The following is a 12,775-nucleotide window of genomic DNA, read 5'->3' as shown; positions in this document are numbered from 1 at the left end:
ATGTATTTAGTTATCTAATTGATAAATCTTTCCTTTATAACTTCACTTGACTTAATACTGTTAAGCATCATCTTCTAATATAATGAAACATTTGAAATTATAATTGTTTTATCAAATAAAGTTTAAATTTCACAGATGCTCAATATCCATTCACTGATCAAAAAGATAACCTGACAAAAATATGCTCCATATTAATTTCCAGGTGTCTTTACTTTGCCTTAGTGAGTTAAAAGTTAAAAGCAGGAAAGCAGGCAGTATGTGATATAAACATAACTGTTGAAGTCTAATAAGTACTGCTGACAGGAAAAACTGACAAAGGTAACAAAATCATTACTGGTACTGTCTTTAAATACAAAGGAAAATGAGAAAATATAAGAAAAGGGAACATAGGGTAGAAAGCAACCTAGTGTGTATGAACTAAATCAACAGCTAGAGTCAGGAAAATATCAAGACTTTTTGAAGGTAAGTTATCTGTAACCCAGAAATGTCCTTACCAAATGCCTAGAGTCAGGCCTTGAGGCTTGCAGTTGTTCAAATTCTTCTATTTTTGCTTGATCTACATCCTCTTTCAGTTCCCATGTACTATCTTCATACGGCAATGAGCACCATTTTACCAAGTAGTAAATTACAGGCTGTAAAAAGCAAATCATTTAAAAATTTTACCAGTTTAAAAAAGACATTGTTGAAACAAAGAAAAGTTAAAAATATTCTGAGCATACTAAAATACTTCAAAATAAAAGTGAAATCTATTACTATTTTATTTTTAGAACACAGTTTTTAAAAATTATAATTTTTATGTGGAAAGTTCTATCTTTGTGACTTTTATTGAATACTTACCTCACCAGTGTCCTTATCTTCGCAAAAAGAAACTTCTAACACTCTGTCTACTTCGACATAGTCAGGGTTAAAAGGTTCTTCTTCCATCTGAAATTCAAAAATAATTTAGTTATCAGAGGGTGAGAATAAACTCAACGATTGAATGAAAGCCTCACTAACAGAATTGCTACCAATTTTATTTGGATTACGTTAAAAATAATTCCATGTAGACCTTGGAAATGATATGACTAACCCTTTATTTTACCGATGAGAGAACTAGCTATAGAAAGGTTAAGCTCATGCTGCCTACTTCATTTAAACACAGGGTTACCAAAATAAAATATTTTTTAAAAAATCAATAAAAGTGCCTCTCAGTGTTGTGATAAGATACTGGTAAAAAATGGTTGGTGGGCAACCCTACCTCCAGTAAACAGGATCCTGATACTATTCACCTATTACAATTTATCAAAAGATAAGTCTTGTTTTGAAATTTCTTGAAGAATTATCATTTTCTTAAATTAAACAATTCCTTTGTTCAAAAGTTCTTTGATATACAACCACAAGGGGGTCCTTACAGAGTGATTTCTTTATTTTTTTTTAAGTAGTACTGTAAATTTACATATAATACATATTGGTATCTATCTACAAGCACCAAAAATGCTTTTAAGAAGAATTACAAATTATTTTTCTATACCCATTAATTTAGGTTAGTAGGGCCATTACTCTCCATCAATGAAGACATAAAAATGTCTTCAAATTAAACTTTGAAGAAAAATTTAGGTTTGTCTTGTATATAGTAGTTACATTCAAAAAGGAAGGTTGAGAAGCTGGGAAGTACAATTAATCAAAGTCTTGGCAAACAAAATTGTAAACATAGAGTTCAGCAAATGGAAGTTTACAGCACTTTTTTTATTACTTACATCTGCGAAAAAATGTGCTCGTTGTGCTTGTCTCAATTTGAATCTTTTGATTTTCTGCTGTATTCTTTTATCTTTTAAAAGCTGTTGTTCTGTGGCCCACTCACAGTGAAGATAGGAGCTGAAATTGTTATAAAAATTATGTTATTATATCGAAGTAAGCCAAGGTTGGCACAGTTGAATTTAAATAAAACATCCAGTAACACATACTAACTTTCAGCTTTGTAAATAGGTGATCTGACATTTTGCTTCATTACTACTCTCACATAAATAACTTCTGGACTAAAAATATTTTGTTCACTGTAGTCTCAACAAGATTTAGTACATAAGTCAGCAGTTTAAGAGGAAGCAGACTGGTAAGCAACACAGTGTCATTTATCATTAACATTCTTATTGTTAACTCTGTTGTCATTAAGGAAAATGCTATTTTATAAAGATAAAATAATTTTAATTCCAGAATCATATAGTTAAGTTTATAAGTCTGAAAGAAGATAAAGAATGAAATTTTTTTAAAAAACAGAATAAATCAAATATATTTGACTTTGTTTTTCCTATAAACATATGATTTGGAATTTTTGTCCCATTCCCCACCAATCATTCATTTTTATACTCGATTAATCCATAAAATAGGTTAAATTAACTTATTGAAATAAGAATTATATGTTAAAGAAATTAACCAGACACCATGTGAGTTGATGATGATCATAAAATATAAATGTAAGCATCTCAAAAACAAGAACATAATGAACAAATTTGTTTAATTTTCTGTAAGGGACTTTGGACCATAGGCTTCTACTTAGTCTTTCAGTTAGGCTAATTCAATAATTTAAATAATAAAAACAGAATTAGTATTAAAAATTTAAAAAGGGTAAATTAGGGTGATAGTAGCTTTCCAATGTTCCAAATATTGTACGTCTTTTTAAACCAGAGTCTCCTTTTCTTACTGTCTTAAACATATCAATACTCACTAATTCTTGTATTTTACAAAAAATTCTTCTGCATCAATCATCATTCCAGGTGATACCTAAGAGAAAAAAAGAACAATTACTACAATTCAGAAAGAACATGAAATACACAATACAAAATAGTCAAGTACTCACTTCCTTCTTTACTATCCTAGAAGACAGTATTTTGTCCACAATTGCAGCATCTTCTTCACTCGGATTCTCCTAAGAAAAATGGGAAATTTAAATTTTATTCAACTTAACATTTATTATAAACTTATTATGTCCAAGACACTGTAGTAGGCATCTAGGACACAAAGACAAAAATGAAATAAAAATAAACCTTTGCTCTCAAGAAGCTTACAACTTAATGGGTAGATGAGTCTATACAAGTAAGTATGAGATGAGGTAGAATGTGTTTGTAGTAAATAAAGATAAACAGGTAAGGTGCTCTAGAAAAATTTCAGGGGAAATGATTACTTTCAGCTATGGTAGATTAACAGAAGAAATGAGGAAAAGCTTCAGAAAGGTGATGCCATCCGATCTGGACCTTAAAAATGGGGAGGACTTCAATGAGTAGAGATGAGGGGGAACAGACATGAAGGAACAGATATCCTGCATATTGAATGCAGAGGCAGAATTTTGCAAGACAAGATCAGCAACAGCTAGCAAAGGAATAGTATGAAATAAAGCTGCAAAGGTAGGATGAAGTCTAATTAAAAAGGGCATTCAATGTTATGCTAAGGAATTCAGAGAAAGGCTAGGTAGAATCCCAGGGATTAAAATTCTACAGAGCAATTCAGCCCATGAGGGAGGGAAAATTCTCAAAAATAAAATTCTAAAGGCATAAATGGAAACAATTTCAAAGAACAGAAAAAGGTGAGAGGTCTAAAAAGTCCAATGTGGATGCACAGGGACTCATTGACTGAAAAAGACACACACATCAGATGAAAGCAAAGGCAGATAATTATGGACAAACACAAAAATGTGGCTTGATTCTATAAAAATGGTGTCAATTGCAATAAAGCTCACAATGAGCTGAAGCTGGCAAGGCATGTTAAAAGTAACCAAAAGAGTTTTCTTAGTATACTGTGGGAAAGAGTAAGATCAAAGAAAGGACAAAATCGCTACATTGGGTGGATAGGATGATGCCAATGGATGACAAAAAGAGAAAATGGAACTGCTCAATTAACAGTTCATTTTTATTTCTACCCAAGGAACCAGAAAAAAACAAAGCAAATTAATAACTGGGAGTTGAAATTGCAAGATTATTAATATTATTATTACCAATTCTACCAAATATTCTCTTAAATGTCCCATCTAATGGTTTTTTCCTCAATCCTCATCCTTACTGGCCTCTCAGTCACCTTCTTCTTGATACTTTTTTCTCTAGAATTTTATAGCACTGCTCTCTATTGGCTTTCCTCCTACCTCTCTGACTGACTCTGTCTCTTTTGTCTTCATCCAAGTTGTGCCTTTTAACTCTGGGTACCCTTCAGGTAGCTTTGGCTCTCTCAGTTCTATTTCACTTGGTGATCTCATCAGTTCCCATGGATTCAATGATCAAATCCATGCAGATGAATCTCAGATCTATTTGTCTAGCCCTAACACCCCTCCTTTACTACCTCTCGTTTCTCATTTCCAAATGCCGATTAGACGTCTTGAATTGGATGTCCTGCAGACATCTTAAATTCATCATGTCCAAAACTGAGCTCATATTTTCTCTAGAATTCTCTCCTCTTCCTAAGTTCCCTATTATTGTCACAGGCACCATCAAGCCCCAAGTCACCCAGGCTTGCAAATCAGTTGTCATCCTCAACCCCTCACTCTCACTCCCCATATCCAATCAGTTGTCAAGTCCTGTTGTTTATGGTTGTTGTCCTTCATTCTCTAAGAGGACCAAAATTACACCATTATGTTAAGAGTCAAGTTACAATGTGTCCGACTATAGCTGATCAGACCAATGTGAGCTCAGAATGCTCTACCACAGGTCGAGCACAAATGACTTATAACATCTCTCAAATATGTCCTCTTCTTTCCTGATACTGACACCACCCTGGTGCAGCCCCCTTAATAATCTCACACCTGGACTGCTGCAGTAGTCTGCTGGCTGGTCTTCCTGGTTGCCTTTCCCCACTGCAGCCTATCCCCCGCTCAGCTATCAAATTGACTTTCATAAAGGGCAAGTATGTTGATGTTACCTTCCTATTTCAGTCAATTCTAATGGCTCTCTATTACCTTCTAGATTAAACAAAATCCCATCCGGCTTTTAAAGCCCTTCATAACCAGCCCTGCTCTTACCTCTCTAATCTTGTTATACCTTACTTTCATGTTTGCAGTCTACTGACACATGCCTCCTTCCTGTTCTTTGCATGTAACACTCCATATCTCCCAACTCTGGGTTGTCTTGGTGTCTAAATTTTTTTACTAGATGTCTCCTATGCCTGGAATTCTCTCTGTGTATCTCTGTATTTCTTCGCTTTCCTGGTTTTCTTCAAATCTGTCCTACTTTCTGCAAGAAGCTTTTCCCAGTCTTTCTTAATCTTAGTGCCTTCCCTCTTAGATTATTACCAATTTATCCTGTACATATCTTATTTGTACACAGTTTGCAAGTCCTTACTCCCATTAGACCATAAGCTCCTTTAAAGCAGGAACTATTATTGTCTTTTTAAAAATCTCCAGTGTACATAGTAAACATTTAATAAATGATTCCTGACTTGATCATAGGATCACATATTCAGAAATGAAAAGGACTACAGAGGTGGTGACTTTCAGAGGCTGAATAACTATTTGCTGGGTATATTATAATGGAGATTACTCTTCACGTACAAAGTGAACAACATAGTCACTATAATCTCTTCCCTTTTTAAAGTTAGTATTTTATTGATATTGTTTATTTATTCATCACCTATATTTCCTCCTTTTAAGGAGTAAGAGAAAAAAATCAGCAAAACCATTCATATAAAAAATCTAATGTAATACACACACACACACACACACACACACACACACACACACAGAGTGGTCTTTTCCAACCCTCAAATTCTGTGATTCTTTGAAGTGAGTCTCAGAGAGTTTGAAAGCGACTTGCTCAAGATATTTTAAGTTGTAAGGGGTTAAATTTCAATTCAAGCTTGGTTCCAAATTTAGCTCTCTTTCTAACTGTACTAGAAAGTATCTGCCTACTCTTGATGAATTCAAGCCAGTACTGGAGGATAATGAAAAAACTGGAAGATGAGATTGATGAATTACTGTGAGTGACCTCTGAAAGAATGCTGAAAATGGGAGAGGCATCACAGGACTGAAGAGGGACAACCATCCCCAATTTTCAAAGAAAGGAAAAGTCAAGTCTGCAAACTATTTTAAAGACCAGATCCCTATGGCACTTAATACTGTGTTCATGTCAACTTGGAGGGAGGTCTATGGCAGTATGTCCCAGGGAGCTCCACTTAGCCTGTGCCATTTCATATTTTTAACAAGGACTTTGATAAAGATAGTATACTTACCAAGTTTTCAAATGACAAACCTAAAAGGTTAAGACAATACGAACAAAGTCAGAAGTTAAAAATATCTAGGCAGGCTAGAATGTTGGGTTGTATCTCATTTGCTTTTGCTCAGTTATTTTGCAGTTGCGTCCCATACTGGGTGTCACACTCGTGACCCCATTTGGGGTTTTCTTGGCAAAGATACTGGAGTGGTTTGCTATTTCTTTCTCCAGCTTATTTTACAGATGAGGGAACTAAGGCAAACACGGTTAAGTGACTTATCCTGGGTCACACAATAAGTGTCCGAGGCTGGATTTGAACTCCGGAAGATGAGTCTTTCTGACTGCAGGGCTGGTGCTCTACCCATTGTGCCACCTAGCTACCCTGAATCTCATTAATAAGGTGAAATTTAATAGGGATAAATGCAAAATTGTACACTTCATAAGTTTAAGATGAGGGGCATCAATATGCAACTCTTCTGAAAAAAAAAAGACTTAGGGATTTCACTACAAGTTCAGTTTGAAAAAACTATGTGATCTGATAGCCAATGCAATCTCAGACTGCATTAAAAGAGAGAGGCAAATGTCCAGAGGTGATGGTTCCATTGTACCGCCCTGGGCAGATTATATCTAGAGAATTATGTTCAATCCTAGCCATCACAGTTTAGGAAGGTCACTGATTAATAAGAAACCATCCAAAAGGTCCTCCAGATCATGTCCTAGGTGAATCAGTTGAAGGAAGCAGGAATATTTACTTGGAGAAATTTAGAGCGACATGACAGCTTTCTTTAAGTACCTAAAGGACTATCATATGGAAAAAGGGATTTGACTTGCTCAGATTAGACCTGGAGGGCATGGTCAGCAATAGGTAAATGTTACAGATAGGCAGACTCAGGTTTGGTCTAACTAGAAATGAGGAATTGATCAGAAGTACCCTGGTTATTTGATTCCCCCCGCACTATCACCCCAAGCTCTAGGTGATGACATTATAGAACAAAGGCCAGGTAGGTATCAAGGAGGTATTAAGGGCTTAAATGAAGTATAATTAAGTCCTTCAATCAAGGTGGTTGTTGTTAAGTTGTTTTTCATTCCTGTCTGACTTTCTGTGACCCCATTGGGGGTTTTCTTAGCAGAGATCCTGGAGTGGTTTTCCATTTCCTTCTCCAGCTCATTTTACAGATGAAGAATCAAGGCAAACAGGGTTAAGTAACTTGCCCAGAATCACACAGCTACTAAGTGTCTGAGGCCAGATTTGAACTCAGGAAGATGAGTCTATTTGATTCCAAGACCCACACTGTATCCACTACACCACCTAAGTGCCCTGATAGAATTAGAAGGCCCTGCTAGTTCTCTGGTGGCAAAACAGTCTCTATAACAGGGGTTTTAAAAACTTTTTTGTGTCACAGACTTCTGCCTGACTAGTGAAACCTAGGGACCTTTTCTCAACATGCTACTTTTAAATGCATAAAATACATAGGGATAACAAAGAAACAAATTATACTACTGAAATACAGTTATCAAAATATATAAATTCAAAGACCCCAAGTTAAGAACCCTTGCTTGAGAGATTGGTTTGAGGCAGTGTAGCATTGAGGAGTGTGCATTGTAGTGGTTGATAAGAGCCTACCATGGAATAACAACTGAGCTCTTTAGACAGAATCACTCTTCGTACCTCTTGGGGAGAGCAGGGATTCCCCTATGTCTGCCAAATCGGCCTTGGCATGTCGCAATGGAATTACTTGCCTAGTAGGACTCACTGTGCCCAGTAGGGATAAGATCCAGGAATCTCCAGAGTGATATGCCCAGAAGAGATGTGGTGCACAAGGGGAGCAGCATAAGAACACCACAAGAAGAGAAGGGATATTAGAACGCTGTAGTATGAGTTATCTCTGCTACCTGTGCTTTCTAAGTGTATACCTCTCTACTAGTATAATCTGTGTATAATTTTGGCTACAATGTATGAATGAATCTGTTTACGTGTCTATTTCTCATATTGTACAAATTCATCATACACTAATAGCATGTGCCTATGCTTCCCACTAGCTCTATCTGTATTTATTGGAGTTGAATCCCAGGTTCTTTGGGGGATGGAGGGAAGGATGTTTCATAGCTACTATTCTTTCTATTCCATCTTCAGTAAATGGGTTTCAAGATAGCTGTGTCCTCTGGCTGACTGAAGGCAAATTCACTGGTAGGGGCACGTAAGCAAGTTTTAAGAATACAGACCTAGAGTATCTTGAAACTGGAGTAGACATCCCTCTGTAGAACCAACCATGAGAGGATACCACAGAGGGAATGCTATATAAGGAAAAAACTTCCTAAAAATTAGCGAATGCTGTCAATATAAAATGGGCTGTATCAAAAAGCACTGGGTTCCATTTCCTTTGAAGTCTTCAAGTGAAAATTGGATGACTGCTTGCAGAAGATATTATAGAGAGAATTCTAGTCAGGTATGGGTTGGACATGTGGTCTCCAAAATCTGTGTTTTAGTGACTGGAGAAAAGGGAGATTTCTTTTTTTTTTTTGGAGGGGGGAAGGCAGGGCAATTGGGGTTAAGTGACTTGCCCAAGGTCACACAGCTAGTAAGTGTGTCAAGTGTCTGAGGCTAGATTTCAAAAAAAAGGGAGATTTCAAGGCAAGTTAGGTTCTTTTTACAATAGTCTAAGTGAGAGGTGAAAAAATCCCGAACAAATTTGGTAGTGTGAATTGAAAGGAGATAGATTCAAGAGATCTTGTGGAGGTTGAATTAACAAGACTTGACAATTGATAATTAACAACAATAAACAATGGCTAGCACTCATATAGTACTTTAAGATTTACAAAGTACTTTTCATATTATCTCACTTGATCCTCGCAATAATTATATGAGGTAAGAACTATTATTATTCCATTTTACAGATGAAGAAATGAAAGCTGAGAGACGTTAATGGCCCAGTATCACAAAGTTAAGATTCTGAGGGAGAATTTGAACTCAGGTTTTCCTGACTCAAAGACTAACACTCTATGCACTGTGCTACTTAGATGCCTCTAATGACTAGATGTGGAAAATGAAGGATACAAAAGAGCCAAAGATGTTTTAGATGTAGAGTCCAGACGATTGAGAGTATATAGTCATGCAATCATTAGAAATGGAAATTAGGGGAAGTAGGTAAGCTCTAGGGGAATGATGAAAAATTTTTTTAACTGTAAGATTTCTCAAAACTATTTAATATGGCCTTCAAGACAATAACAATAGCTCATCATTTGTGTAACTCTGAAGTTGACAAAGCCTTTTCAAGAGACACTAATAACAATTCTAAAGAGGCTATATAAGGATGTTGAGTGAATTTGGGTAAATGCTAAATAACAATTTCACTATGCAAGTAATAAACCTAGATAAAGGGTTGGCAACCAGGAAGAGTTCAGGTCACATGGACTCTTTTGGCCACAATATATGAATGAATTCGTACACTGAGTCACCTCATTAATCCACAATATACCATATGCTAATTGTAAGTCTTGAAAACAGTAATACTAATAATGATAACAACTGATATTTACATAGTGTTTTATGGTTTACAAAATGTTTTAAAGATGCTATCACAATAATCCTGTGAGGTACATACTATATGCACCATTAACCCCATTTTAGAGGTGAGGCAATTAAAGTTCAAAGAAGTGAATTAATTTGCCTAGTCACATAGCTAGTAAAAGCTGGAGACCCGGTCTGAGCTCAAGAGTTCTTAAGTCTAGTGCCAATACTTTGTCTACCATATTAGGGTTCTACTCTATTAGGTAAAATCACAATGATAAACTAACATTAAGTATTTAATTTTTCCACACAAGAAACTATAGCTAATGTTGTCTCTTTTCTTACTACTATAGTTAGAATAAATTTTTACTGACTGAATATTTAAAGAAATGCCTCACTGACCAAGTAGTACCATTATTAGGCCTATAATCTAAAGAAGTCAAAGAACGAGGAAAAGTGCTTGTAATCTATAAAAATATGTACAGGACCTCTTTTTGTAGTAGCAAAAAACTGGAGACTAAAGGGGTTTATTTGGTTGTCACCTTGGTTGCACTGGTGAATGGCTAAACAAATTATGGTACATTAAGGTAATGGAATATTATCATACTAAAAAAAATTACAAAATGGTGGATAGCTTCAACGAGAACTGGGGTGATACACATAAACTGATACATACTGAACTGTATGGAACCCAAGAGAACAGGTTATTCAATAATAACATTATAAAGACAAACAAATTTGAAAGATTTGCTAACACTGATTAACATAATGACAAATCATGGTTCCAGAGGCCCAAAAATGACGCATGCTACCCACCTCCTGAGAGAGAGGTGATAGACTCAAGATGCAGAATGAGATATACATTATTGGACATAGCCAATGCAGCAATTTGCTCTGAATAACTGTATGTATTTGTTATGAGTTTTCTTTTTTTTTCTTTCTTTTTCCTTGTTTGATTGAGAGGGGAGAGGAGAGAGGGAGAGAAAATAAATGCTTGTCAATTAAAAAAACCTAATAAAGTTAAATTTTAAAAATGAAGAAATGCCTCAGGAACCAGAGATATACCTCTCCTCCCCTCTCTATGCACAGTCCACCCATAATCAGAGAAAGAATAGTGATTTGTTTAGTCTCTCTGATGGGGAATGAAGTATATGTCTATATTAAGAGGCAGGGGCCTGCTAATGGGAGAATTTAGACATTAGAATACACTCTTTTCCAAGAAAGAGTTGTACCTCCCAGGACTGCATCTCACTCTAGGAGAGGAGATATATGAGCCCAAGGATAAACAGCACTCATAGCTGGCAGGGGAAAGAGGTCATGGTGAAGGGAGCAGGACCAAGACTCTGGACATAGGGTGACTTCCACATGATATTACTTCCATTTGACATTGCTTCCTTCATGAATTGATCATTCTAATAATGACATTCAGCAAAACACAGGGAATATGGGGTAAGATGTACAAATGCAATAAAATAGAAATATGATGTTGTTGAGTTGTATCCAACTCTTTGTGACCCCATTTTGGTATTTTCTTGGCAAAGATACTGGAGAAGTTTGCCATTTCCTTCTCCAGCTCATTTTACAGGTGAGGAACTCAGGCAAACAGGGTAAAGTGATTTGCCCAGGGTCATACAGCCAGTAAGTGTCTCAAGCTGGATTTGAACTCATGAAGATAAGTCTTTCTGATTCTAAGCCCAGTGTTTTATCCACTGCACTGCCTAATTGCCCCAGAAATGAGATGAGGGGAATTCAATTTTTTAAACAAATTGCTATTAGCAGTTCTATATTCATGAGAGGCACAGAAAGAATAAAAAAAGAACAAATAAAAATATAGCTCATGAAGCAGTATTGGTGAATAGGATTCAAAATGGAAGGGAAGAGAAAAAAGAATAGGACAAAGCAAAGAAAGACTTCTTAAAAAGAATGACACAAAAGAATGTTATTTCAGACAAACATGCCAAAGTCCTTTTCCCATTGGTGAGTTCCTCCTGGAGCACTGAGAAGCACTCAATTCTGAGAAGCACTCAAACTTGTCAACCTTCATTTGCTCTCCTGGCTGTGCTTCTGATTTCCCAGAATTCAACATTATGCCTCAGCTGCAGTCTCACCCTGGCAGCTGCCCTCAGCACCTGGGGCTTCCTCACCCCTCTCCTTCATGCTGGCTCCCTTCTCCCATTGGTGAATTCCTCCTGAGGTCTCCATCTTAGAGAAGGGCCCAGTCCCCTTCTAGCAGGGCTCCTGATTTTCCAGACTTCCAACACCATACCTCTACGGCGGTACCTTATTCTCCTTCCCTTTTATGTACTGTCCTCCCTCATCAGAATGTAAGCTTCTTGAGGACAAAGACTCTTTTTGCTTTTATTTGTATTTCCAGTGCTTTGCATGTGCCTGGTCTAAATGCTTCTTATTTTACCTTGTCTATATTCATATACATTAAAGAAAGCGATAGACAAATGGAAGGAAGGAAAGAAAGCAGGGAGGTTTACCTAAATTAAAGGAATGTTGAAAAAGGCATATAAAAGGGAATGGGAAAGAGTATGGGAGTGAGCTAGCATCAAATTAGTACAATCAAAATTAATCAGAGGAATAAAGTACTAACTTAAAAAGAGAAAGGGGAGCAAAATCATTACAAAAGAAAAATAAGAGAAAACATTACTAGAATGTTTTTCTTAAAGGAATATCTTAGATTCTTAAAAAATAAACAAGCAGAAAGAAAAGCCAGAACTTCTTAAACTTGTTAATGAGATAAGGTATAAATCACAAGAAAAACATTTTACTAATTAGAAGAAAATAATTAAAAGGAATTAAAGATAGTTTTCATATTTTTCCTGTCACATTTTGTAATTTTGCTTACCACAAACAACTGCAAAGGTTGCTCAGCAGGTAAAGCTGAACTTTTTTTGATTTTCACAGAAACTTTTGCTTCTTCTTCTGACTGTTTTCCTTCTGCATCTTCAGCATACTTTTTCCTTTTAACTTGGCGATTCGATCTTCTCTTCTGGAATTAACCATAAAAGGAGCAATTTTATGGTTTATTTTAAAAGAATGAATGTAATTTAATATTTTCAAAAGGTCAACATATACACATACTAATTTTAGGACA

General features: G+C 35.9%; 1 protein-coding gene across 3 annotated transcripts in view; it reads right to left on the bottom strand.

Moving 5' to 3' along the window:
- CHD9 (chromodomain helicase DNA binding protein 9) overlaps nucleotides 1-12,775 on the bottom strand; it is a 193,978-nt gene that overhangs the window by 91,448 nt on the left and 89,755 nt on the right. For all 3 annotated transcript variants that reach the window (XM_036751098.1, XM_036751099.1, XM_036751100.1), the window contains 6 exons: nucleotides 12,527-12,670; nucleotides 2,834-2,902; nucleotides 2,702-2,757; nucleotides 1,737-1,854; nucleotides 838-924; nucleotides 495-632 (listed from right to left, as the gene is read on the bottom strand). In XM_036751098.1, the coding sequence (XP_036606993.1) occupies nucleotides 495-632; nucleotides 838-924; nucleotides 1,737-1,854; nucleotides 2,702-2,757; nucleotides 2,834-2,902; nucleotides 12,527-12,670 (612 nt within the window). The remainder of the gene's footprint in view (nucleotides 1-494; nucleotides 633-837; nucleotides 925-1,736; nucleotides 1,855-2,701; nucleotides 2,758-2,833; nucleotides 2,903-12,526; nucleotides 12,671-12,775) is intronic.

This window comes from Trichosurus vulpecula, chromosome 3, assembly GCF_011100635.1.
Source record: "Trichosurus vulpecula isolate mTriVul1 chromosome 3, mTriVul1.pri, whole genome shotgun sequence".
NCBI classification, from domain to species: Eukaryota; Metazoa; Chordata; class Mammalia; order Diprotodontia; family Phalangeridae; genus Trichosurus; species Trichosurus vulpecula.
This window is presented reverse-complemented; position numbering and strand designations above follow the sequence as displayed.